Source organism: Microcaecilia unicolor, chromosome 9 (assembly GCF_901765095.1).
Source record: "Microcaecilia unicolor chromosome 9, aMicUni1.1, whole genome shotgun sequence".
NCBI classification, from domain to species: domain Eukaryota; kingdom Metazoa; phylum Chordata; class Amphibia; order Gymnophiona; family Siphonopidae; genus Microcaecilia; species Microcaecilia unicolor.
In genome coordinates, this window is record NC_044039.1 from 9,984,533 (window position 1) to 10,009,095 (window position 24,563).

The 24,563-nt window shown below is 45.4% G+C and overlaps 1 protein-coding gene across 1 annotated transcript in view; it reads left to right on the top strand.

Moving 5' to 3' along the window:
- The first annotated feature begins 6,991 nt into the window (after positions 1-6,991).
- TRHDE (thyrotropin releasing hormone degrading enzyme) overlaps positions 6,992-24,563 on the top strand; it is a 367,175-nt gene continuing 349,603 nt past the window's right edge. Inside the window, exons 1-3 of the mRNA XM_030214836.1 lie at positions 6,992-7,002; positions 14,553-14,605; positions 15,297-16,074. Of these exons, the coding sequence (XP_030070696.1) occupies positions 6,992-7,002; positions 14,553-14,605; positions 15,297-16,074 (842 nt within the window). The remainder of the gene's footprint in view (positions 7,003-14,552; positions 14,606-15,296; positions 16,075-24,563) is intronic.

Below are 24,563 nucleotides of genomic sequence, written 5' to 3' on the forward strand. Positions count from 1 at the left end.
CGACTAATCTGGCTTTATACCTTTCCACTTTTCCTTGTGCATTCCTTTTTAACTTGAATACCCATTTGCATCCTATAGCTTTCTTGCCAGGAGGTAATTTTGTAAGAATCCAAGTATTATTTTTATCCAATGCATCAATTTCTTCTTGTGCAGCTTTATGCCATTCAGCAGCTTCTTCTGCTGGCATTTTCTCAATCTCATCCCATGTTACGGGCTCTTGAGCTTCTGCTGACCTTGTTAGGTAAGACAGTCTTGGGGTGGAACACCTTTGTTTTCCCTGGATGAGCGTCTGACAACAGGTTGGTCTGACCTTTCCGCATCCTCTAAATCTGAGAGTCCTTCTCCAATTGATTCCCCTTCTCCAACTGTACTGTCTTCTTCAATGATCCTTTCTGTGTCTGTTTCCTCTGCCTGTTCCTCGTTAGATACAGGTGAGTTGCTTTCAGACATCTGCCTTGGTATGGCATTTATATACACTGGCATGTCTATTATGGTTCTAGTTTCATATTCTGGATGATAAGGCTCATCTGGGATAATCCAGCCTTTATCAACCCTTTTGTTTTCATCAAAATATGTAACATGTCTTATGCCAACAATGCCAGTTTTCAGATTTAAAATTCTATATCCTTTGTGTCCTGGAGTATAGCCAACTAAAATGCCCCTTTCTGTTGTGGAATCCAGCTTATGCCTTCTTTGCTTTGGTATATGAGCATATGCTGTACTTCCAAATGTTCTTATGTGTGACAGGTTTGGCTTCCTACCATGCCATGTCTCATGTGGTGTGCGCTCAGCGCCTTTAGTTGGCATTCTGTTTTGTAGGTACACTGCTGTGAGAATGGCTTCCCCCCATAGTCTTTTAGGGAGATTGCTATCTGACAGCATACATCTGGTCATTTCCACAAGTGACCTAAATTTTCTCTCTGCAACAGAATTTTGCTCTGGTGTGTAAGCTACTGTTGTGATATGCTGAATGCCTTCTTGTTCTAGAAATGTGCGCATGCTTTGTGAAGTGAACTCACCACCATTGTCGGTCTGAAGAACCTTTGGTTTTCTTTCAAATTTATTGCTCACCATGGCTACGTATTTCTTCAGCATGTCTGTGACTTGACTTTTCTCTTTCAGCAAATAGGCCACACAATATCTAGAGAAATCATCCAAGAATATTAGCACAAATCTGTTATTTCCCAATGATGGGATATTAAACGGTCCACATAAGTCACTGTGTATTAAGTCCAGTACTTTATTACTCCTATTTCCTGTGTATGCAGGAAATGAGGGTCTTACACCTTTTTGAGTAACACAGTCTATGCATTTCTCCATTTTACCAGCATCTGCACTTATCTGAATGCCTGTGGCTAGTTGCCCATTGTGAAGATCCTGGATCACCTTAGAATCACGATGTCCCAGGCGGCGGTGCCAGATTTCCAGACTACATTTTCCATCATTCTTCCTTACTTGCGCCATATGTGAGGCTTCACCTGAAATGCTCAGTTTATAAACATCATTATGCATAAAAGCTTCAGCATACACTTCATCATTTTTAGAGATTGTGCACTTACTGTTTTCAAAATGAATCGCAAATCCCTTCTTATCTAATGTAGATACACTAAGCATATTGCAAACTGCTTGGGGAATATACAAAACATCACTTACAGGAATTTCTTTAACTTCATTAGACACTTTGCATTTTAAGAATCCAATACCTTTTGCTTGGATCTTAGCAGTCCCTGCGTTTGCAGTTTTAAGAATACCTTCCTCTGGACACATTTCCTGAAAGAAATCTTTACAATTGGTTAAATGGCATGTGCTCCCTGAATCCAAAATCCAAGTACTTTCATTTGAATTATTATTTACCATAGTCAAAGATTTTTCTGCCATTAGAAAGCCCTTGTGTTTATCTTTGTCCTTCATACATTTCCTGGTTTGAAAATTCTTTAGTTCCATTGGCTTAGGTGAGCTAGAGGGAGTGTTTTGTGTTTCCTTACACCATTTAGATACATGTCCCTCCTTTCCACATGAGTAGCAAATCAGCTTGCCCTTGGGTGGAGTTTTCCCATAGCTCCGCCTTCCTCTGTTCTTTGCCAAGAAATTTGTTTCATTTCTCTCTGACTTGCTTTGAGAACACATCTCCTCAGAATCATTTATTATGCATTCCTGCCTTAGTTTTGATGTTGCCTGTTCAAAAGATTGCCCTTCAATGGCCTCATTTACAGACCTAAAAACATCAAACTTCTTTGATAGTGAGGTAAAAAGAAATGCTCTTTTCAATGCATCACACATGGGAATTCCAGAAAGTTCTAACTTTTGAAATGAAGACATAAGATACATAATGTGATCATTACATTTACTTTTATCCCTTAATTTGGTTTCATTCAACTCTGCCAACCAAATTGGTTGCTGCTTTGCATATGTAGTTGCATACATAGTTCTCAGTTTATATAAAATGTCCTTTGGTGTATCTTTTCCCTCCACTAATATGGCTTGTTTCTCTGAGAGAGCTTCCAAAAGCATGCACTTCACATAATAGTTTGCATTGTCCCATTCAGCCATATTTTCAGCTGTTCTGTCTTGGTCTAAGCATATATTTAATCCTTTTGCTCGAAGGAGACATATGAATCTTAGTTCCCACTGCTGATAATTAAACTCAGTTAATTTAGGCATCTTGAGAGAATAGAAAAATGGTGAATTTCCTCCCTCAGCCATTTTCTTAGCCTTCTGTCTGCTGTGTGGGGGGAGAGAGAGACAGACTGAATCTTTCCTTTAAAACTTAAGAGAAAAATGTGGCCTTTTTTCTGCCTGGTAATATTTCTCTTCTTTTTCAATTCCTGAGCCCTGGGCCCATAACCCTTTTGTTGGATTATTTGTAGTAAATAATTAGCAGATTTTAGTACACACAGCTTCAGCTTTAGAAATGTTAATTTCTTTCTTCATCTCTCTCTCATTCACCCCTGAATAATTCACTGCTGAGTCACTTTAAAGTTGAAGTAACAAAACATCTGTTTACTCACAGTTTGTAGTTAGATTATAATCAGACAGGCTTATATTTACATATTACTATACATTTGTCTTATCAGCTCCTTCCATGTGCTTAGATGGTAATGGATGCTCACACCACCATAGATCCTCTCAGGTTAGGAGAGATCATGAGCTCCATGTGCTCCATGTGCTGTGTGTGCTGTGTCTAACCCCCACAGGAAGTTGCATAGCTGTGTGACCTCTCTAAGTAATTCACATCAGAGGTCACAGAGTAATCACAGAGAAATAATAGGTGACAGGCAATGCATGTAAAATACAATTACATTCCAACACTTTTACTAAGCCGCGTAAGCGTCTACGCGCGCCCAATGCATGCCAAAATGGGGTTACCGTTTGGCTACCATGTGGCTCTTGCGGTAATTTTATTTTTGGCGCACGTGCATCCAAAAAATAATTTTTTATTTTCGGACACGCATATTGGACACGTTCCAATTGGCATTTGACGCACGTAGATCATTACCGCCCAGTTACCGTGTGAGACTTTACCGCTAGGTCAATGGCTGGTGGTAAGGTCTCAGAACCAAAATGGACGCGCGGCAATTTTCATTTTGCTGCACATCCATTTTCGGCAAAAATAAAAGAAAAGGCGTTTTTTTTGTAGGTGCGCCAAAAAATAATTCTGCGCGCACCCAAAACACGCACCTACGCTACCGCAGGCCATTTTTAAGCGCACCTTAGTAAAAGGATCCCAGAGTCTCACAGAAGCCTTTAGAGTCTTCACACATTTCCTCCTCTTCCATCCCCTCCCGCTACCACTGCAACGTTAATCTTACCTTTGCTGGCAGGGATGCCCAATCACCGCCAGCGGACGAGCTCTGCTGCCAAGACTGTCCAAGCAGGAAGACATCAGTGGCCTCCTTTGCAGCTGCCCGTGTCTGCACTTTTCACACATGCTCAGTTACATGCTAAGATGCCACATTTAGGTGTTGGCATAGCAGAAACAGGTTCACCTAAATGTTCACACATACATTTATTTATTTATTTTTGTTACATTTGTACCCTGCGCTTTCCCACTCATGGCAGGCTCAATGCGGCAGGCAATGGAGGGTTAAGTGACTTGCCCAGAGTCACAAGGAGCTGCCTGTGCCAGGAATCAAACTCAGTTCCTCAGGACCAAAGTCCACCACCCTAACCACTAGGCCACTCCTCCACTGTTGCTACTATTGGAGATTCTACATGGAATGTTGCTATTCCACTAGCAACATTCCATGTAGAAGTCGGCCCTTGCAGATCACCAATGTGGCCGCGCAGGCTTCTGCTTCTGTGAGTCTGACGTACGTGCAGGACGTCAGACTCACAGAAACAGAAGCCTGCGCAGCCTTCTACATGGAATGTTGCTAGTGGAATAGCAACATTCCATGTAGAATCTCCAATAGTAGCAACATTCCATGTAGAATCTCCAATAGTATCTATTTTATTTTTGTTACATTTGTACCCTCCGCTTTCCCACTCATGGCAGGCTCAATGCGGCAGGCAATGGAGGGTTAAGTGACTTGCCCAGAGTCACAAGGAGCTGCCTGTGCCGGGAATCGAACTCGGTTCCTCAGTTCCCCAGGACCAAAGTCCACCACCCTAACCACTAGGCTACTCCTAAATGACAATTTATACCTAGGAGCCCAGATGCCATTCTGGAATTAGCTCTTACCATTGTCGTGGCACCAAACTTTTGCTGACCTTCACAGAATTGTCTCCATTATGCTACAAAATTAACAAGATAAGAACCAGACCGAGGAGACCTAGACAAAGAAGACATGTTATTGTTAGTCTTGGTAAACGCTATCCTGATTTATGAACGATAGGTTAGAGTCCCCCAAGCCTAGGGGTAGTGTTTGTGTGCATTATTGATAGCTCCTGCTTCTATCAGCTCGCACTGAGCTCCCACACGTCCGGTAGCCTAAATAGCTTTTTCTGTCTAACATGCAGAAGATTGAATTTATTGTCATTGTTACTCTATATATTACCTTTATACCGAAATGATTCATTCTTCATCAGTTTCCTGGATCAATACCGCATCGTAAGTTAGCTCATAATATTACAATGCCCTTGCATTTTTATTTGCTTTTCTTGTGACCCTGCTGTACAACAAAAACCCATCTTGGAGGAAATCTGGAATGGGCAGATATAATAGAAACTCAGTAAATACCTTCTAGATATAAATACATCTGGAATGAGGGGGCTGGTGGGAGAAAGGAGTAGACTCGGAAGAAATCCAGTGAATTATGTTTTAAAGAAAGGGCGATAGATGCACGCAACAGCCTCCCAGTGGAGGTGGGGGAGATAATGGACAGTATCTGAATTCAAGAAAGCATGGGATAAGCACAGAATTTGTCTGACAGATAGGAAGAGATTGTACAACTTTAGCAGTTGATGCGGATGGGCGGACTAGACAGGCCGTATGGTCTTCAAATGACATTATTTTCTATGCTTGTACAATATGTTGACCCCAATTAAATTCCATTCACAGATTGTTTACCCGGCTTAGTAAAGTCTCTCTCTCTCTCTCTCTCTCTCTCTCTCTCTCGTATGCTTAGGTCCAGGAAGTGCAGTCGGTCTCTCAGAGACCAGGAGGTGCATATATGCACTCTATTGCAAAGCTTTGGCAATTTTAGAAGTTGCTCCTGTCTATCACCAGTTGATTGAAGGCCCAGCACATTGACCAACTGCCTGTGACCTCTCCAATGGCTTCTCCCAGCGGCAGCTCTGGGTTCAACTTGGCAGCCATGACGTAGCAGTAGTCTCGCAGTACTATCGCTGGGGTCAGAACGCAGTACCATGAGGCTACCTCTAAAGGTCGCAGCTGCCATTTGAGCACCTGCAGGAATGACTAGGGATAACCTAGACCAGTGTTTCCCAAGTCCAGTCCTGGAGAACCCCTTGCCAGTCAGGTTTTTGAGGATATGCACGATGAATATGCATGAACTTGATTTGCATACGCTGCCTCCATTACATGAAAATCTCTTTCATGCATATTCATTGTGGATATCCTAAAACCTGACTGGCAAGGAATGCTCTAGGACCTGAGTTGGGAAACACTGCCCTAGACCACCGAGGAATCCTTAAAGTAGGTCGGGGGGGGGGGGGGGGTGGCTACAGGAGGTAGAGGCAGACTAAAATTGTGGGGTTTTCCAGTTTCAGCCAACACCGAAACCTGCTGCTGAAACTGTCTAAACCAAAACTTATTGCCTGAAAACTAAAGATTGGTTGTGCGAATGTGAACCAGTGAGGTCCACCGGGGATGGTCAGAGCTTACACTCAGCAGCCCCTTCTGCTAAACCACTGGAGATTATTACCCTCCAGTTCCAGGAACTGCAAGCACAGACTGACTACTGGGAGAGCCATTTTAACAAGGACGTTTCAACAAGTCTGGCATGTGTAGGTTCCCAAGTCAATGCAGATGTAGTTGCGTATTCCCTGAGACAGGACTTTATGAGAACACTAGTAAAAAAGGCCCGTTTCGAAACGCAATGAAAATGGGCGCTAGCAAGGGAAATTCCCACCCATTCTCCCTCCCTGCTGAGTTCCATACCCCCCTCCGTCCCTCCCTCTGTCCCTCCGTTTCTCCCTCCCTCCCGAGTTGCAGGACCCCCTCCCTCCCAGTTCAAGGCCCCCTTCACAGCCCTCGCCACCGAGTTGAACCCCCCCCTTGGCGTTACTGCCTGGCTCCCCCGTGGTGCGACCCCTCTGGACACCACCCTTTTGTCGGGAAAAACGTCCCCGAAGCCTCAGCGTACCTCTGCTGATGGAGGCGAACTTCTCTTCTTGGCTGCGGGGCGTTCCTTGTTGAATGAGCATCTGTTTGTGCGTCTGATGTCAGATGCACGTACAGAGACTTGGACAGATACTCCTTCATCAAGCCACGCCCCGCAGGCGAGAAGAGAAGTTCGTCTCCATCAGCAGAGGTAGGCGAAGGCCTCGGGGGATGTTTTTAGGAGTAAAGGGTGGTGTCCAGAGGGTCATGGCAGGGGGGTCCAGGGGGCAGTAACGCGGAGGGGGTGTGTTGCAATCGGAGGGAGGGGGCGTGTGTAAGTTGTTGGTAGGGGAGCGTGTTTCCCTACTCCTGCCTTTCCGTTGCGTTCCTTCTGTTCACCGAAATGGTTCCGCCCTCGACGTCATCACGGTCGACGCAAGGGCGTGACAGACATGGTCACCACCACGAACTAACGAACCCTTCACGGAAGTGGGTGGAGCTTGGGGCTTCATTAGAATGTTGGGGTTGCGAATTATGTCCGGATGGGGCGTGGCTGAGGGCGGGTGTATGAGTCCCACCAGAAACAGGAAGTGATGTCATGAGGGCGTGCCATTGGCAGAGTGAAGCCTGTACAGTCGTTGCAGGTAGTGGATGTGAATTTGCTGCTGGGGTCAGAGGGAGGTGGGGAGGTGGTCCTGAGACCAGAGAGGTGGGGGTGGGGAGGGGGCACACACTCACTCACTGTCTCTCACATACACTCTCTGACACACTCTCTGTCTATCACACTCTATCACTCTGTCGCACACACACAGACACTCTGTCTCTCACACAAACACACACACACTCTGTCTCTGTCTCTCTCTCTCATTCTCTCTGACACACACACTCCATCTCTCACACACTCTCTCTCTCTCAAACATACACACTCCGAGGAAAACCTTGCTAGCGCCCATTTCATTTGTGTCAGAAACTGGCCTTTTTTAACTAGTATTAAATAAAATTTGATATTTAAATAGTCGGCGGCCAATTATGTATTTTAACAAGATTGTTCTGGGAGGCATAGCACTGAGGTGATCATGATTAAATTTATCAGAATTTCAGGGGGTTGTCCAGGGGCGGGGGTGGGGGGGGTCAGGAGCAAGGCTGATGATTTTCCTAGGGCACCTAATGCCCTCACAGCGGCCCTGGAAAACTGGGGAGTGATTTGGGGGAGGGGAGGGCATACAGCCGTGGAATGATTGTGATAAGAGTGTAATTACAGTGGCTCATATCTGTAGACCTGCTCTGGTTATTACAGTCCACAACTGCTCGCTTGCTATAGCACCCGTTGACCCACAAGGTGGCGCTCAAGTGGAAAGCCACAGCTTTCTTTAATAGAAAAAGACTGCAAGTAGCTGCAGACTGAAGCCTTATTTTAATTACCAGCATTCCCCGTTTGTCATGCAAACTTCACCTAATGAAAATACAAAACCAACATTGCTAAATAAAATGTATTGTTTTCTGTCGTCTTCTATAGCAAACACTAATGAGTTATGAGACAGTCAGGTGCTTTGCAAAATTAAAATCCCACAATTGTTCAGAGGGACTTTTTGCAAAGATCCTAATTGCACGGCCACTTTATCTGGGGGCGTCGATGGAAGCCTGATCACGTCGTCTTATCTTGCACAAAGCAATTTCCCTGCTCCAGACAGGCGCAGCTCTTGAGTGGAAGGTGCCTTTCCTCTCCTGCTCTAAATTATCCTTTGCACACGAAAAGAAGATAAATAAAACGATTCTCTCGCTCTGTTCCCAAGTCTTGAATAAATTGCAGCTTATTGATTCTTTGCAGATCATCTGCCTCTTTAATTACAATCCGCAACCGAAATGAAAAGTTTCCTTCAGTGGAAACATTTTGTCTCGCCCGTTTCTGAAGCGAAGTAAAGGGAATCACTGCAAAGTGTTTCATAATTACGAACAGAAATCATAGCAGATCAAAAGCTGACTTGTGAGAACGGAGATAAAACTATTTTAAGTCCACCAACTCATCCAAATTGTAGGTCAAATATTGCAGCTTTTTTAGAGTTCATCACTATTATTATTTTTTTTTAATTATTCATATCTCCTATCAAGGCACGTTTAATTATTTTCCATGCTACAAAAAAATTGCGCCCTCTATTGGTGATTGTGCCATCTTCCTGCCTCTGCTTTCCCTATAGATACATACAACTGGTCAGGTACTGCAGCAACTGAAGTTTCACCAATTTTCTGCATTGTTTTTGAATATACTGTAGTTCAAAGACAACTTTTCAGAGCTGAGAAGGCAGACCTAGGCCTTATCATCTCCTGGAGTGACACTTCATCTAGCCAGTCACATCCATAGCTTATCAAGCAGACAGTCCAATGGAGTGGGCCTCGGGGTTGGGGTGGAGCACCATGGTTTGACCAACCTGGTAGGTTGTGGTGCAAAACAACTAGAGAGTTTCTGAAGCAGGGTGGAGTTTGTTTACTTAGGTTCTCCTTCCTCATCAAAAATGTGTTCTGCTGCTCTTGCTCAAGATACTACTTTAACTTGTTCAGGTCTCAGCAGTGACAATCCTAGGTCGGCTGCCACCCAGGGCGGATCACCAATGCGCACCCCCCCAGGTGCAGCACGACACCCCCCCTGGTGCAATGACACCCCCCCAGCACATCAACCCCCCCCCCCCCGGTGCATTCTTGGCTGCTGGGAGCAGCCACGCGGCTCTTGGCTCCGCTGGCTCCCTGCTCCCTCTGCCCCGGAACAGGAAGTAAGCTGTTCCAGGACAGAGGGAACAGGGAAACAGCGGAGCCGACAGGCGCGCGGCTGCTCTCTGCACCCCTCCAGCGGCGTTCACCTAGGGAGGACCGCCCCCACCGCCCCGCCCTTGGTACGCCGTTGTGTCTCAGATATTTGAAATCTTCATGGAAAAATGTTTTGGCTGATTTTCAGATTTTTTTTTTGGGGGGGGGGGCAATGTTTGGATTTTTTGGGAGCTTGTTTCAGAAATGAATGCATGTAAAATGTGATTATTGTGTATACATACTTTAATCCTCAGAAACCACAGACAGAGTAACACAGTAAATGATGACAGATAACGACCTACTTGGTCCATCCAGTCTGCCAACAAGGCGGACAGATCCATGCCCACCATGTTGTGAATGGTAACATTCATCCATGATTAAATACTGGTATAACAACTAGGGCAGTTGGCAGTTTGCTGCCATGCCTATCACATATAGGCAGTCCTATATGTTACCGTATCTATCATATATAGGTGGTTCTATATGTTACCGTATCTATCACATATAGGCAGTCCTATATGTTACCATATCTATCACATATAGGTGGTTCTATATGTTACCGTATCTATCACATATAGGCAGTTCTATATGTTACCATGCCTATATGTTACCATGCCTATATGATGCTCATATAACATAGTAACATAGTAGATGACGGCAGGAAAAAGACCTGCACGGTCCATCCAGTCTGCCCAACAAGATAAACTCATATGTGCTACTTTTTGTGTATACCCTACCTGATTTGTACCTTTCCTCTTCAGGCACAGACCGTATAAGTCTGCCCAGCACTATCCCCGCCTCCCACCACTGGCTCTGCCACCCAATCTCGGCTAAGCTGCTGAGGATCCATTCCTTCTGAACAGGATTCCTTTATGTTTATCCCACGCATCTTTGAATTCCGTTACCGTTTTCCTCTCCACCACCTCCCGCGGGAGGGCATTCCAAGCATCCACCACTCTCTCCGTGAAAAAATACTTCCTGACATTCTTCTTGAGTCTGCCCCCCTTCAACCTCATTTCATGTCCTCTAGTTCTACCTTCTGCTCAGTGTGCTGCTGCGGCTAGGAAAGCGAATAGAATGTTGGGTGTTATTAAGAAGGGTATGGAGTCCAGGTGTGCGGATGTTATAATGCCGTTGTATCGCTCCATGGTGCGACCGCACCTGGAGTATTGTGTTCAGTACTGGTCTCCGTATCTCAAAAAGATATAGTAGAATTGGAAAAGGTACAGCGAAGGGCGACGAAAATGATAGTGGGGATGGGACGACTTTCCTATGAAGAGAGGCTGAGAAGGCTAGGGCTTTTCAGCTTGGAGAAGAGACGGCTGAGGGGAGATATGATAGAAGTGTATAAAATAATGAGTGGAATGGATCGGGTGGATGTGAAGCGACTGTTCACGCTATCCAAAAATACTAGGACTAGAGGGCATGAGTTGAAGCTACAGTGTGGTAAATTTAAAACGAATCGGAGAAAATTTTTCTTCACCCAACGTGTAATTAGACTCTGGAATTCATTGCCGGAGAACGTGGTACGGGCGGTTAGCTTGACGGAGTTTAAAAAGGGGTTAGATAGATTCCTAAAGGACAAGTCCATAGACCGCTATTAAATGGACTGGAAAAATTCCTCATTTTTAGGTATAACTTGTCTGGAATGTTTTTACGTTTGGGGAGCGTGCCAGGTGCCCTTGACCTGGATTGGCCACTGTCGGTGACAGGATGCTGGGCTAGATGGACCTTTGGTCTTTCCCAGTATGGCACTACTTATGTACTTATGTACTTATGTACCGCCTTCCCCTCTCCGGAAAAGGTTCGTTTGCGGATTAATACCTTTCAAATATTTGAACGTCACACCAACAGAGAAACATAACACCTACACTCATAGCATATGATATAAATGTGATATAAAATATACATACTTTAGCCTGACCCGTCTTTGCCGTTTTCTGAACAGATCGTGGAAGTCTGCCTGGCACTGGCAATCGCAGAATGGTAGGGACCACTGGGGTCATGTCCTAGCCAATATTTTGCCCAACACAGTGCCAGCAATTGAGAGCTTAGTGAAGAGAAGATTGGGTTTTTTTTGACCTTCTAACCACAAAGGTGCTTCACTGCCCCTGCAAATGATATTTTGGAGATTTTACCTGCATAAGGACCAGTTATTGTGGGTTTTTATGAACATAAAAGTTTTCTGAACCAACCAAATGCACAAGCCTCACCCTCTTTTGAAGAGTTATTCTGCTATGGCAGTGTTTTCAATTGTATCTTCCTCAAAAGGTCTCGTTGCCAAATTGTCAGTTAATCCAGTGCACCTTGACCCAGTCAGCTGAGTTTTCAAGATATCCACAATGCATATGCATGAGATAGATTTGCATACAAAGAGACAGAGCGTACAAATGCATTGTGGATATCTGGAAAAACTGACTTGACTGGGTGTGTCTCGAGGACTGCGTTAAGAACAACTGAATTAGTCTAGGCTTGTCCAAGTTCAGTCCTTGAGGGCTTCAGAATAGGTTTTCGAAATATCCATATTGGATATGCTTGAAAAAGATTTGCATGCCCACTGCAGCCATTGTATGCAGATCTCTCTCATGCATATTCAGTAGGAATAGCCTGAAATCCTAGTCTGATTGCAGCCCTTGACGATTGAACTTGGCCTGTGCTAGACTTCCAGCTACATGTGATGGATATCCTAGAAACCAGACCAGATTGCTAGTCAGGAACAGCGGAAGAGAGATCTATGGCTACAGCTTTGCTACCTTAATCTTTACCTCCCTGAAATGTATTAATTTTCACCCTGTTGTCACAGTTCACCTATTGCTCTCCTGCCTTACTGAAACGTTTAGATATAAAGTTGCAAGTCCTAAAAAGAAAACTCTTAGACTTAACAATAATATTCATTTCTTAGGAGCATAAGTGGGATTAATGATAGGAAACTATTGATTTAAAAGCCCTGGGGGGTAAATTGAGATTCTATACTAGTAGAGCAAAAGGCTCATTCATTATCCAGGGAAAGTGGGACTCAGGCAGGTTGAACAGGAATCCCTGTATTATTATTATTAGTTGTTGCATTTGTATCCCACATTTTCCCACCTCTTTGCAGGCTCAATGTGGCTTACAATACATCATGAATGGTGAACATATAATAGAGAGTAGACTTTTAGTGTTACAGGAGGATTTGGGGCAACATGATAGTGATAAAACATGGTAATAGTATAAGAAGCAGAAATTGTAAGACAGTTCTGAATAGATTTGGAGAAGTTGGGCGTATTCACATTGGTAGATCGTTGCGGTATGCCTTGTTGAAGAGATGGGTCTTCGGTAGTTTGTGGAAGTTCGTTAGTTCGTAGATCTTTTTTAAGTTGTGCGGCAGTGCGTTCCGTAACTGTGTGCTCATGTAGGTAAAGGTTGACGCCTGCATTAGTTTGTATTTTAGACCTTTTGCAGTTAGGTAAGTGCAGATTAAGGAATGTGCGGGATGATTTATTGGCATTTCTGGGTGGTAAGTCTGTCAGGTCTGACATGTAGGCTGGTGCACCTCCGTGAATGATTTTGTGGACAATTGATATCAGAACCAATAATTAGTCACCCTCTAACCACCGGGGAGAACGACATCTACTCCAATAGTATAAAGATAGGAGACCACTGCAAAGTGAGATTTCTTCTTGTCTTGGCAATTGCACTAAACAGAACAGCTTGGACTATCGCTTTCTTAATAGTGAGGGACTCAGAGAGAGTAGTGGATGCTTGGAATGCCCTCCCGCGGGAGGGGGTGGAAATGAAAACGGTAACGGAATTCAAACATGCGTGGGATAAACATAAAGGAATCCTGTTCAGAAGGAATGGAACCTAAGGAGCTTAGCCGAGATTGGGTGGCAGAGCCGGTGGCGGGAGGCGGGGATGGTGCTGGGCAGATTTATACGGTCTGTGCCAGAGCCGGTGGTGGGAGGCGGGACTGGTGGTTGGGAGGCGGGGGATAGTGCTGGGCAGACTTATACGGTCTGTGCCAGAACCGGTGGTGGGAGGCGGGGCTGGTGTTCGGGAGGCGGGGATAGTGCTGGGCAGACTTATACAGTCTGTGCCAGAATCGGTGGTGGGAGGTGGGGCTGGTGGTTGGGAGGCGGGGATAGTGCTGGGCAGACTTATACTGTCTGTGCCAGAACCAGTGGTGGGAGGCGGGACTGGTGGTTGGGAGGCGGGGATAGTGCTGGGCAGGCTTATACGGTCTGTGCCAGAACCGGTGGTGGGAGGCGGGGCTGGTGGTTGGGAGGGGGAGGCGGGGATAGTGCTGGGCAGACTTATACGGTCTGTGCCAGAACCAGTGGTGGGAGGCGGGACTGGTGGTTGGGAGGTGGGGATAGTGCTGGGCAGACTTCTACAGTCTGTGCCCTGAAAAGGACAGGTACAAATCAAGGTAAGGTATACACAAAAAGTAGCACATATGAGTTTATCTTGTTGGGCAGACTGGATGGACAGTTCAGGTCTTTTTCTGCCGTCATCTACTGTGTTACTATATGTTACAATGTTAGGTCTTCCTGGCATGCCAGAAACCTCCAATCTTAACTTTTCCCCCAGGTGTGAAGAAAATGAAAACTTGACTGGCTGTTCCAACTAAAGTATTTCACTGTAATATTTTGAATCACGAATCTGTGCGTTTTCTAATGCCCGTGTATTCACGGGATCTACTGAAAATGCCTTATTAAATAAATCCTTTAACCCCATAAAAGAAATAAGTTCATCTGACCAAGACGTTACCCCCCCCCCCCCCCCCAGAAGTTGGGAAGCCAAAGAGCAAAACTGGGGTCAAAGACAGCCGAGACCCCTGTATAGAGCTGAACGTTTTAGTTACACACAATCAGGGACGTACCCCGAAGGCTCAGGGCAGGGACGCGCCTCTGCCGGGTTCTGTTCCAGCTGTTTCCTATCCCAGATGTGTTTGTTCTTCCTCTGATTAAACGGAATAATGCGTCTGTTTACACGTTTTACATCATCTCCACCCAGCTAACTTTGACAGGGGCGGTGGGACACTTTTTAGGATGGAGAGGCGAAAGAAACCGATCTCCGAGCCCACCCCCGAGCTGATGTTGTGTTGGCCAAAATATTGGTCACTGCACTATTCACTATGTTACAATATTGCATGGCGGGGGTGGAATGAGTGGGGTGGGGAGGCGCATATTTAGGCAACAGTGGTGGCCCCCAAGAATCTGCCTCCTCTCTCGGGCTGTGCATTTGTGCTTTCAGCTCTCCGTCTCCCTCCGGCTACGGATGCAGAGAAGGGAGGGAGAGAGAGAGGGAGGGGAGGGCTGATTGCTCTAGAGATTTACAGCGTCTCATTGCAGCCGGCTCAGCGACCTGTTCTCTGGCTGTGGGTGTCCTGTGACAGAACCCCCCCTCCACCCCCCCCCCTTCCGTGCATTGTGACTCTCTTCCCCTGCACGCGCTCACTCTCCGGCTCTTCTCTCTGGGAGTTCAGCATCGATCGCAGCTTGGCCAGAGCTCCGTGCGCCGCTCGGAGAAGGAGGAAGCCTGCCCCGGGCACCGAGCAGCGATGCGGGGGCTGCACCGAGCGGAGAAGGGAAGCGGCGGCGGGGCTGAGCGCTGAGACCGGAGGGAGCCGAGGAAGGAGCCTCCCCCACACCCCGTCCGGCTCCGTGCAGGGAGCGATCGGAGTTTACCGACGGATTTTGGAGGAGAAGTTGGGGTGCCCGCAGCTGCTGTCGGATATTGAGATCTACTTTTTTTGGGGGGGTGGGGGATTTCTCCTTCCCCCCAGCATGAGGGGTGCCCTACGGTCATGTCCCCCGCCCCGGCCGGCGCCCTCCTGCCATGGCTCCGGACCTTAAGCCCGAGGCGAGCCAGTCCGTGATGGTGGAGGAGAGCCTGCGGACCGGCGAGGAGGGGGTCCGAGCCTGCGGCGGCCGGGGCCACGTGGCAGCGGTGCACAGCAAGCTGCTCCTGGCCTTCGCCCTGGCCCTGCTGGCTCTCATCGTGGTCACCATCGTGGCCGTGCTGCTTAGCGTCCGCTTCGAGGAGTGCGCGGGGGGCCGGGACCCCGAAGAGGGGCCGGCGGGCAACGCCTCGGAGGCGGCCCGCTTCAACCAGAACCGGCCCCGGGACTTGGACCGGGACGAGCAGAGCGGGGCGATCGGAGGAGGCGAGCAGCAGGAGCGCAGCCCCGAGCCCTGGACCCAGCTCCGGTTGCCCCCCCACCTGAAGCCCCTGCACTACAACCTGCTGGTCACCGCCTTCCTGGGCAACTTCAGCTTCGGTGGCGAGCTGAACGTGCAGGTGGAGGTCCGCAATGCCACTCGCCACATCGTGCTGCACGCCGACCGCCTGGCCGTGCAGGGGGTGCGGGTGGCCGAGGACCGGGCGGCCGGAGCCGTGGCCGTGGCCCGCTTCTTCGCCTACGCGCCCAGCCAGGTGCTGGTCTTGGTCCTGAACCGGAGCCTGGAGGCCCGAAAGAGCTACAACGTCAAGATTGTGTACAGCGCCCGCATCGAGGACCAGTTTCTGGGCTTCTTCCGCAGCAGCTACCAGAGCCACGGCGAGAGAAGGTACTGGGATGAGCTTGGAGGCCAAAGGGTTAAAAGTGCGAGCAGTAGTCAGGGGAGAAAACAAAACAGGTGGCCCGTTTCACTAGCCCTGTCCCTAAGGACCAGCTCGGTCACACGGGAGCCCCCCTTGGCTGGCAATCGATCTGTCCAGATTATAAAGGGTTAAAGTCAAGCGAGACCAATCCAGATGTGAAAACCCCGGGCAGGGAAAGTACAACTGGCCCATCCACCTCCTGTTAACCCCACACCAAGAGACAGCTATTGCTATAAAAAAAAAATCCCCCGCTGGATAAAACTCTTGGCTGCTAAACTCCCCCCCCCCCCCCATCCCCTTCAATCTGTTTTTAGTCTATAAATTGTTGGAAGTGCCATATTAAAGTCTGGTTACAGAGCGGCAGGAGTGGAAACATATGTTGGAGAGGGGAGATAATAATCGTCTAATCTCATCTTGGCAGCAGCTGGGAAACGTGAGAGAGAGAGAGAGTGAGGGGAGTCAGGGAACGAGAGCTGCAGGTGGAAAGGTTTGGTAGCCTCAAGCCAGACTCACTCGCCCCATCAGCAACGCTGGTGTCCCAAAAAGTTCTCCACGCCTGGCTTCGGTCCCAGGTTTTTGATTTCAGTTTACATTTGTTTGTTGAAGTTATACGTTTGTTTGTTTTTTTTGTCGCCCCCCCCCCCCCCGTTCTCTTTGCTTCTGCTGAATTTTGCATTTGAGCCCTATCGAGGCGGTAATCTAAGCTAAAAGCCCACCTTTTTGATGCTGCTTTTAACTCCTAACCCTTATTCACTTGTTCAGAACCCTTATTTTATCATCCTCACTTTAATATTCCCTTACCTCTTGTTTGTCCTGTTTGTCTGGCCTAATTAGATTGTAAGCTCTGTCCAGCAGGGACTGTCTCTTCAAGTTCAAGTGTACAGCGCTGCGTACGTCTAGTAGCGCTATAGAAATGCAGTAGTAGTAGTAGATACCAACATAACCCCCCACCCCCCCCCCCAAAAAAAACCTCGCTGAATTAAAAACTCGCAGCGACTAGAAAAGCTATAATGCACCTCCAATCTAAAATTGAAATCAGAGGTGAATAGGTGCTTCAACTTTTAACAACTGCCCGAGTCGTCCAAATAATTTTATGTATTGTAATAGTTAACCCAAAAGGGTTAACTAACTTTATTCCGCAAACCACTCTTGTGTGGGAAGCTGCGAACTCGAATGGCAATTGAAATCCCCGAGTAGGAGAATAAATTATCGTACGGGAAAGGTAGGTTGACTTTCTCTGGTCCAGGGAGATTTGGGCAAATCATCGTGGTTTCCCTGCTAGAGAGACACACAAATAGAAATGTTAAGGATATGCCCTTGGTGGGGAGCATCCCAAGCTGGCTTTCCTTAAAGTGACAACACCCAGATACATCACAACAGACACCAAAAGCTGAAAACAAATCTCCCTGTTGCTGCCTATGTGAAAAGAGAGAAGCTGTATATAAAAAAAAGAAACTTTGATAAAGAGGATTTTCCCCATAGGAAGGGTTTAACAAACACCCTTTCTGAAAGATGCATTAAGAAATCGGAATGATTTTTCCCCCCCTTCTGATTTGTCTTAATTTGATTTTACTCCATTTTTGTAATTAATTTATTTATAGCATTTATACCCGCTCTTTCCCGCTCGGTAGCAGGTTCAGTGGGGCTTACAATGTATGTGTGCAAAGTATAACAGAGTTAACACAATGTATGGGTACAAAGTATCAGGGAGATAACACAATTGTATAGAGAAGGATAAGAGGGAGAGATGTGAGGGGGGGGGGGGGGAGAGAGTTATGGTTTATGTTAGTAGTAATGAGATGTTCCAAAGCAGTTTCGCCAGTTCTCTGTCAATGGCAAAAAAATAATTCAGTGGAAATATTTATTAGCTATGTAGGGGGAGGGGGGGGGGGGTAAGACAGCACATGAACTAATGGAGAGGTTCCCCATGGATGCCACAGGTAAGGTAAGGTATATACCAAGAAGTAGCACATATGAGTTTATCTTGTTGGGCAGACTAGATGGACCGTGCAGGTCTTTTTCTGCCGTCATCTACTATGTTATGTTATGTAATAAATGCCAGTGCTTGGTCTGACATAGGGCAATTTGGGACATGATCAATGGAGTTTAGACTGTCCACACCCTAAAGTGAAAATCCATCATCTATTTGGATTAATGGGTGGAATCTGCATGAAGAAACACGGTAGATTTTGGTGTGTGTTGTTGGCCAATAAATCACACGAGTCCCTGAAGCCCACTCCAGGAAAGTTATTGCTGTGGCTTTATTGAGTTTTCCAAGTGGAAGGGGAATTTCTCAAAACATGCCTGTGGTGACTTGATCTCACCAATAAAGGAAGTACTCAATTTGTACCGGTGGGGGACCCCTCCCCAACCAAAGTTTTGTGATTTAAGCCCCTGCAAAGACAATGTGTAATTTTGCTTCTTTTTGGTGGGGAATAAACAGACTTTTGAAATCATTTTCTCCCACTGGATGAAAAAAACTTGGGAGAAATACATTGGACTTTATAGTATGCAAGCAAAAAGACGTTTAAAGCATAACATGTTCTCTTGAGTGCAGGATACAAGGCTGGTTATAAAACTGACAGAGAGGCTGATTCCCAGTAGCCTTGGCATCATTTTACTACTTCAGACTCACAGGGTTATCCCTCTGGAAGTTTTTTTTAAAACTCTGTACCTTCCTCTAGAAAAATAGTTCCTCGAAGGGAAAAAGAGGGAATTGTCTTAAGAACAGAAAGGGGATATATTAATAAGAAATTAGCCAGTCTACTAAATCATTAAAGAATCACCTCCTTCTGCATAGGATTCCTGTTAGATTATTTTTAAAAAGCCATGCAGAATATTGGGGTCTGACAGGAGGGTCCCGTACTGATAGCTGCCGTTCTCCAGTGCTGCCTGGGAAGGGAAGACCACCTATTTTGTTTTCCTCATCCCCTGGGGACACATGAATTTTTAGTTGTTAAAATAGGTCATATTGGATACAAGTTTGAGAAGCCCTAGTTTTAAATTAATATCCCTCGAGCTTCTAGGGCTGGCAGCTGGGATATTTCCTTGGCAGTGCGGACAGGAGTAACTGGGCAAAGTGGTTGGGCGTGTGGTCTTTTCTTGCCATCATCTACTATGTTACCATGACACATCCTGGTTTTGAAGGAAAACATCAACTTGTAGCACTCCAGAAGGCAAAATACACCTACCAATCAAACTTGTTACAAGAATGCTTTTGTCCACTCAGTATCGGCTAGATTACAAACCCTGGAGTAGGTTTAATTAATTAATGAATAGCATTTTAAAACACAAGATCTCTTTATTTAGATTTTGCTCACACCTTTTTCAGTAGTAGCTCAAGGTGAGTTACATTCAGGTACTCTGGATATTTCTCTGTCCCAGGAGGGCTCACAATCTAAGTTTGTACCTGAGGCAATTGAGGGTTAAGTGACTTGCCCAAGATCACAAGGAGCAGTGGTGGGATTTGAACTGGCCACCTCTGGAGTTCAACGGTGCTCTAACCACTAGGCCACTCCTCCACTGTCGATCTAGTCAATGGATCTGACATCTTGCAAGAGTGTGTTTAGCTATAGACGTTGTATTCAACAGATGGAAAGAGCCTCTCAGTTCCCCACCAAGGACAAGTGGTTGAAAGTCAAGGGGTTGATGAAAGGAGAATTTCCTTTTCCTGCTCGGGGAGTTTTTCTGTTTTCAGCAGTTGTAGGGGTTACTTTTTCTATTTAAGCTCTGGACAACTGAAACTGGCCCCCCCCCAATGATTTTCTCTACCTCCCCATAGGGTCTCTCATCATTTCTTCTGCTGTTCTCAAGTGAGCAAAAAGTTTGTGTTGGGACTGGGAGACCGAAGGAAGTGACAAATGACAGTACAAGTACTAAAAAAAAAATTAAATGAAAGCGTCTCAATTGTGTCAACATTGCACGTATTAAACTCATGTCTTTGTTGCCATGGTTACCTTGGATTTGAAACAGGATGACGGTGGGTTCTCAGTCAGAGTTAGGATTTAATTTGTGTGACTTGCCATCAAAACTGAAAGTAAAATGGCATTTTTTGTAACCCTACTTGTCAAAAATTATGTAGACATGGCACCTCTGAATTTTTTGTTCCACTAATGCTGAGTGACAGGAGTAACTGCAGCTCTGCCATATTTTTCAGACTTTCCCTTAATGATCTGTAGTGAGTTGCATCGTCTATGGAATTTCAAAATCATGCAAATATATGTTTCATTTATGAAAGCAGCCGTTCTCCATCTTCTCCCGTCTTTCTTCTCTGTATACCGTGTCCCCTTTTTTGCACGTGGCATTCCGGTGGTGCATGTACTCATTGCTGGCTCTGGAAATTCTCTTTTGATAAGCAGAGGTTGCTTTAGGAGAGGTACTTGTTTATCCTTTCCTCCCCGAACCTCCAGCATATCAATGCAGAAATAGCTCTTTAATGTTTAGATCAGTGGACTTCTCCTGAATTTGCATCTATGGGAAAATGCTTAGGTAAGCATCTTTCCAAAAATACTAGGACTAGGGGGCATACAAAGAAGCTATTAAGTAGTACATCTAAAATGAATTGGAGAAAATATTTCTTCACTCAATGGAGTAATGAGAATGTGGTAAAAGCAGTTAGCTTAGCAGGGTTTAAAAATGGTTTGGCTAAAATTTCCTAGAAGAAAAGTCCATGATCCATTATTAAGATCGGAAAGTCCACTGCATATTCTTGGATAAGCAGCATAAGATCTGTTTTACTGTTCTGGGATCTTGCCAGGTACTTGTGACCTGGACTGGCCACTGTTGGAACAGGATATTGGACTTGATGGACCTTCGGTCTGTCCCAGTACAGCGATGCTTATGTTCTTATGTCAGCAGAATTGTGATAAGGTGCTGCACCCTGATGAAAAGCCCTTGCAGATCAATGCCAGTGAAATAGTGCATTTAAAAGGAGGTAATTCTATATAATGGGTGCTAAGATTTATTTGTGTGCATTCTGGGGGGGGGGGGGGTAATTTTCTACGGGTCACCTAAAGTTAAACGCCAGGATGACGTGCACTAAGCACAAATCCTATATTAGCAATTATATATGGAATTGCTGTTTATAAAATATTTTTGCGTAAGTCTGCTGTTATGTGCCTTTTCGTGAGTACTTTTGCCAGCTCAGTTGCTGGTGTAAATGCTTGTGCCTAAGTGGCGTGTAACTGATAGTATGTAACGTGATAGTAGATGACGGCAGTAAAAGACCTGCACGGTCCATCCAGTCTGCCCAACAAGATAAACTCATATGTGATAATTTTTGTGTATACCTTACCTTGATTTGTATCTGTCATTTTCAGTCTGCCCAGTACTATCCCCGCCTCCCAACCATCAGCCCCGCCTCCCAACCACCGGCTCTGTATGTGCAGAAGTGCTAGGTACACCCTCTTGTAGTTGTGCGCTATGAATTCTTTGCACTCAGGGGACCTTTTATAAGTACATAAATAATGATATAGTGGGACAGACCGAAGATCCATCAAGCCCAGCATCCTGTTTCCAACAGTGGCCAATCCAGGTCACAAGTATCTGACAAAATCCCAGAACAGTACAATACATTTTATACTGCTTATCCCAGAAATAAGCAGTGGATTTTCCCCAAGCCCATTTTAATAATGGTCTATGGATTTTTCCTTTAGGAAGCCGTCCAAATCTTTTTTAAACCCCGCTAAGCCAACTGCCTTTACCACATTTTCTGTTGACGAATTCCAGAGTTTAATTACACATTGAGTGAAAAAAATTTTCTCCGATTTGTTTTAAATTTACTACTTTGTAGCTTCATCTCGTGCCCCCTAGTCCTAGTATTTTTGGAAAGATTAAACAAGCGATTCACGTCTACCCTTTGCATTCCGCTCATTATTTTATAGATCTCTATCATATCTCCCCTCAGCTTTTCTCCAAGTTGAAGAGCCCTAGCCGCTTTAGCCTTTCCTCATAGGGAAATCATCCCATCCCCTTTATAATTTTCATCGCCTTTCTCCGTACCTTCTCTAATTCCACTCTATCTTTTACGAAAGAGTTGCCGTGTGGCAACTCAGAACTACCGCCAGCCCAACGTGTCTGCTGCTGGTAGTTCCGCCTCGAGCACATGCCATTTCTGTTGCTACTGGATTTTTTTCTGTAGTTATTAGTGCGGCATTAACCCGGCGGTAATCGGGCAGCGCTGCACAGGTTAGCGGACAAGTTGCCACTGTAGCCCTTACCAATGGGTGGCGGATTGCACTTCTCCCTTGCGTGGCCATGTGGTAAATACAATTTTACTGCATTGCCATGTCAAATTTCGACCTTTTTTTTACCTGCTGCAGTAAAAAGGGCCCTGGCACGTGGCAAAAACAGCCATCGCCACTACGGCAGGGCCTTTTTTTTACCACAGCTTGGTAAAAAAAAAAAAAAAAAACGCTTAATTTTTAGAATACTGACGAAGAGCAGTTATGTGCCATAATTGCAAATTAATGACAATTAGTGACAACACCAAGTCTAGCCTATTTTTGGTTGTTAATGTCAATTAACAGTTAATTTAACACTGAACATTTAACCTCTATTCAGGAAATCTAGACTGCCCCAATTTGATTGTCTGCACATTTTGTCCATTAGATTGTAAGCTCCTTTCAGCAGGGACTGTCCTTCTTTGTTAAACTGTACAGTGCTGCATAACCCTAGTAGCGCTTTAGAAATGTTAAGTAGTAGTAGTAGTGAAGCTACCTGCGTAATTGGCACTATTCTATCACTTGCACTTTGAGCGTTAACCCGCGGATTCTATATATGCCTGAAAATCTGCATGGAAACCAAAGCGTATTCTATAATAATGCACATAACTTAATTAGTTAACTGGCTAATCAGTGCTGTTAATTGGATGTTAACACCCAATTATCAGCACTAATTGGCATTAATTGCGATTTACATGCACAACTTGCTAAGTGTATTCTATAATGTGTTGTGCCTAAATTCAAAGTTGCATAGTTGAAAAGGGGGCGTGGCCATGGGCAGGGTGTGGGCAATTTCTAAAATCTATGCGCGTTATTATAGAATACACCTGATCTGCGCCTAATTTAGGCATTCGGGATTTAGTTGCGTGGTGAACTGCTTAGTGTATTCTATATACTGTGTTGAAATTTACGTCTATTCTATAAAATTTAGGCATACTGTAGGGAATATGCTTAGGCGTAAATTTTTTCCACGCGGATTTTCAAGGCGCCTTATATAGAATCTGGCGTCAAATTGTGTACAAAATTAGAGGATATGCATGTAAAGGTTTAGAAAACTAGCATGCAGTGCATTTTTTCTAGCAAAAAAGGTACCGGTACTAAAATGCCAGGCCACCCTTCGGGGGGGGGGGGGGGGGGGGGGGGTGATCACTGAGTGACCCACCCCACAATAGCCAGGACCCCTGCAACCAGTCACAGAATCTATGACAAGGCAGAATCGGTGTGTAGGGCCTGAGCTCTTTCATAAAAACTTGGGGTCCATGGGTCAATTTTAACAGACAATGGAAAAGGTGCCGGTACTCAGTACCCCCAAGTACCCCCTCAAAAAAAGCCCTGCTAGCATGTATACACAGATGCAAGCAAAACATATGTTCACGCCAAATTCCTATTCTGTAAAAACGCACACATCTGGCACAGTTTCCAACAAAGTCCCGTATTTGGTTTAAAATACTGTTCCTTATTCATAAGGTATTATATTCAGGTTCACTTATGATTCCCTGTTCCCCTATCCGTACTCTCCGCTCCTTAGATTCCTATTGTTTAGTTGCGAGCTCTCCTAAGTTTGCTTACTATCTGTCTGATTCTATATATCGCTCCTAGTTTTCCTCAGCTAAATCTAAGCTCATTCCATAACCATGTCTGTCACTCAATTGGCTTAACAAGCCAATCAGCATTGTTAATGGCACTTAAGCAATAATGAGCCCTAATTGGCAATAATTAGAACTTACGCATATAACTCACTAAGCGTAGGCTGTAACTCACTCGGCCTAAATTCTAATGCATGCAGGAAAAAATGGGCATGGTTAAGAGCGGGGAAATGGGCGTTTCGTGGGCGTTCCCAAATTTACACGCATTGTTATAGAATATGGCCCAGTCTGCCTAAATCTAGTATACCATGTTATACTTTGTATTGTTGTTCGAATATTTTTACTGCTCTAATTGCCTCCTGCTCATGTTTGATCTACTCTTGCTGTACACCGCCTTGAGTGAATTCCTTCAAAAAGGCAGTAAATAAATCCTAATAAATAAATAAAATAAATACGTGCAGGGATTTATGCCATATTTTCATTGGTGTAAATGGATGGATGTAGTTTCAGGCGCTGCGATATCAACTAAGCGTATTCTTAGGGGCGGCCAGACCATTAGGTCACGTGAGGTGGGGGCCTCAGGTCACACTGTTCAGGAGCGGCATCTTGGGGAGCGGCATCTCTCCCTTCGTGGCGTTTTACCTCATC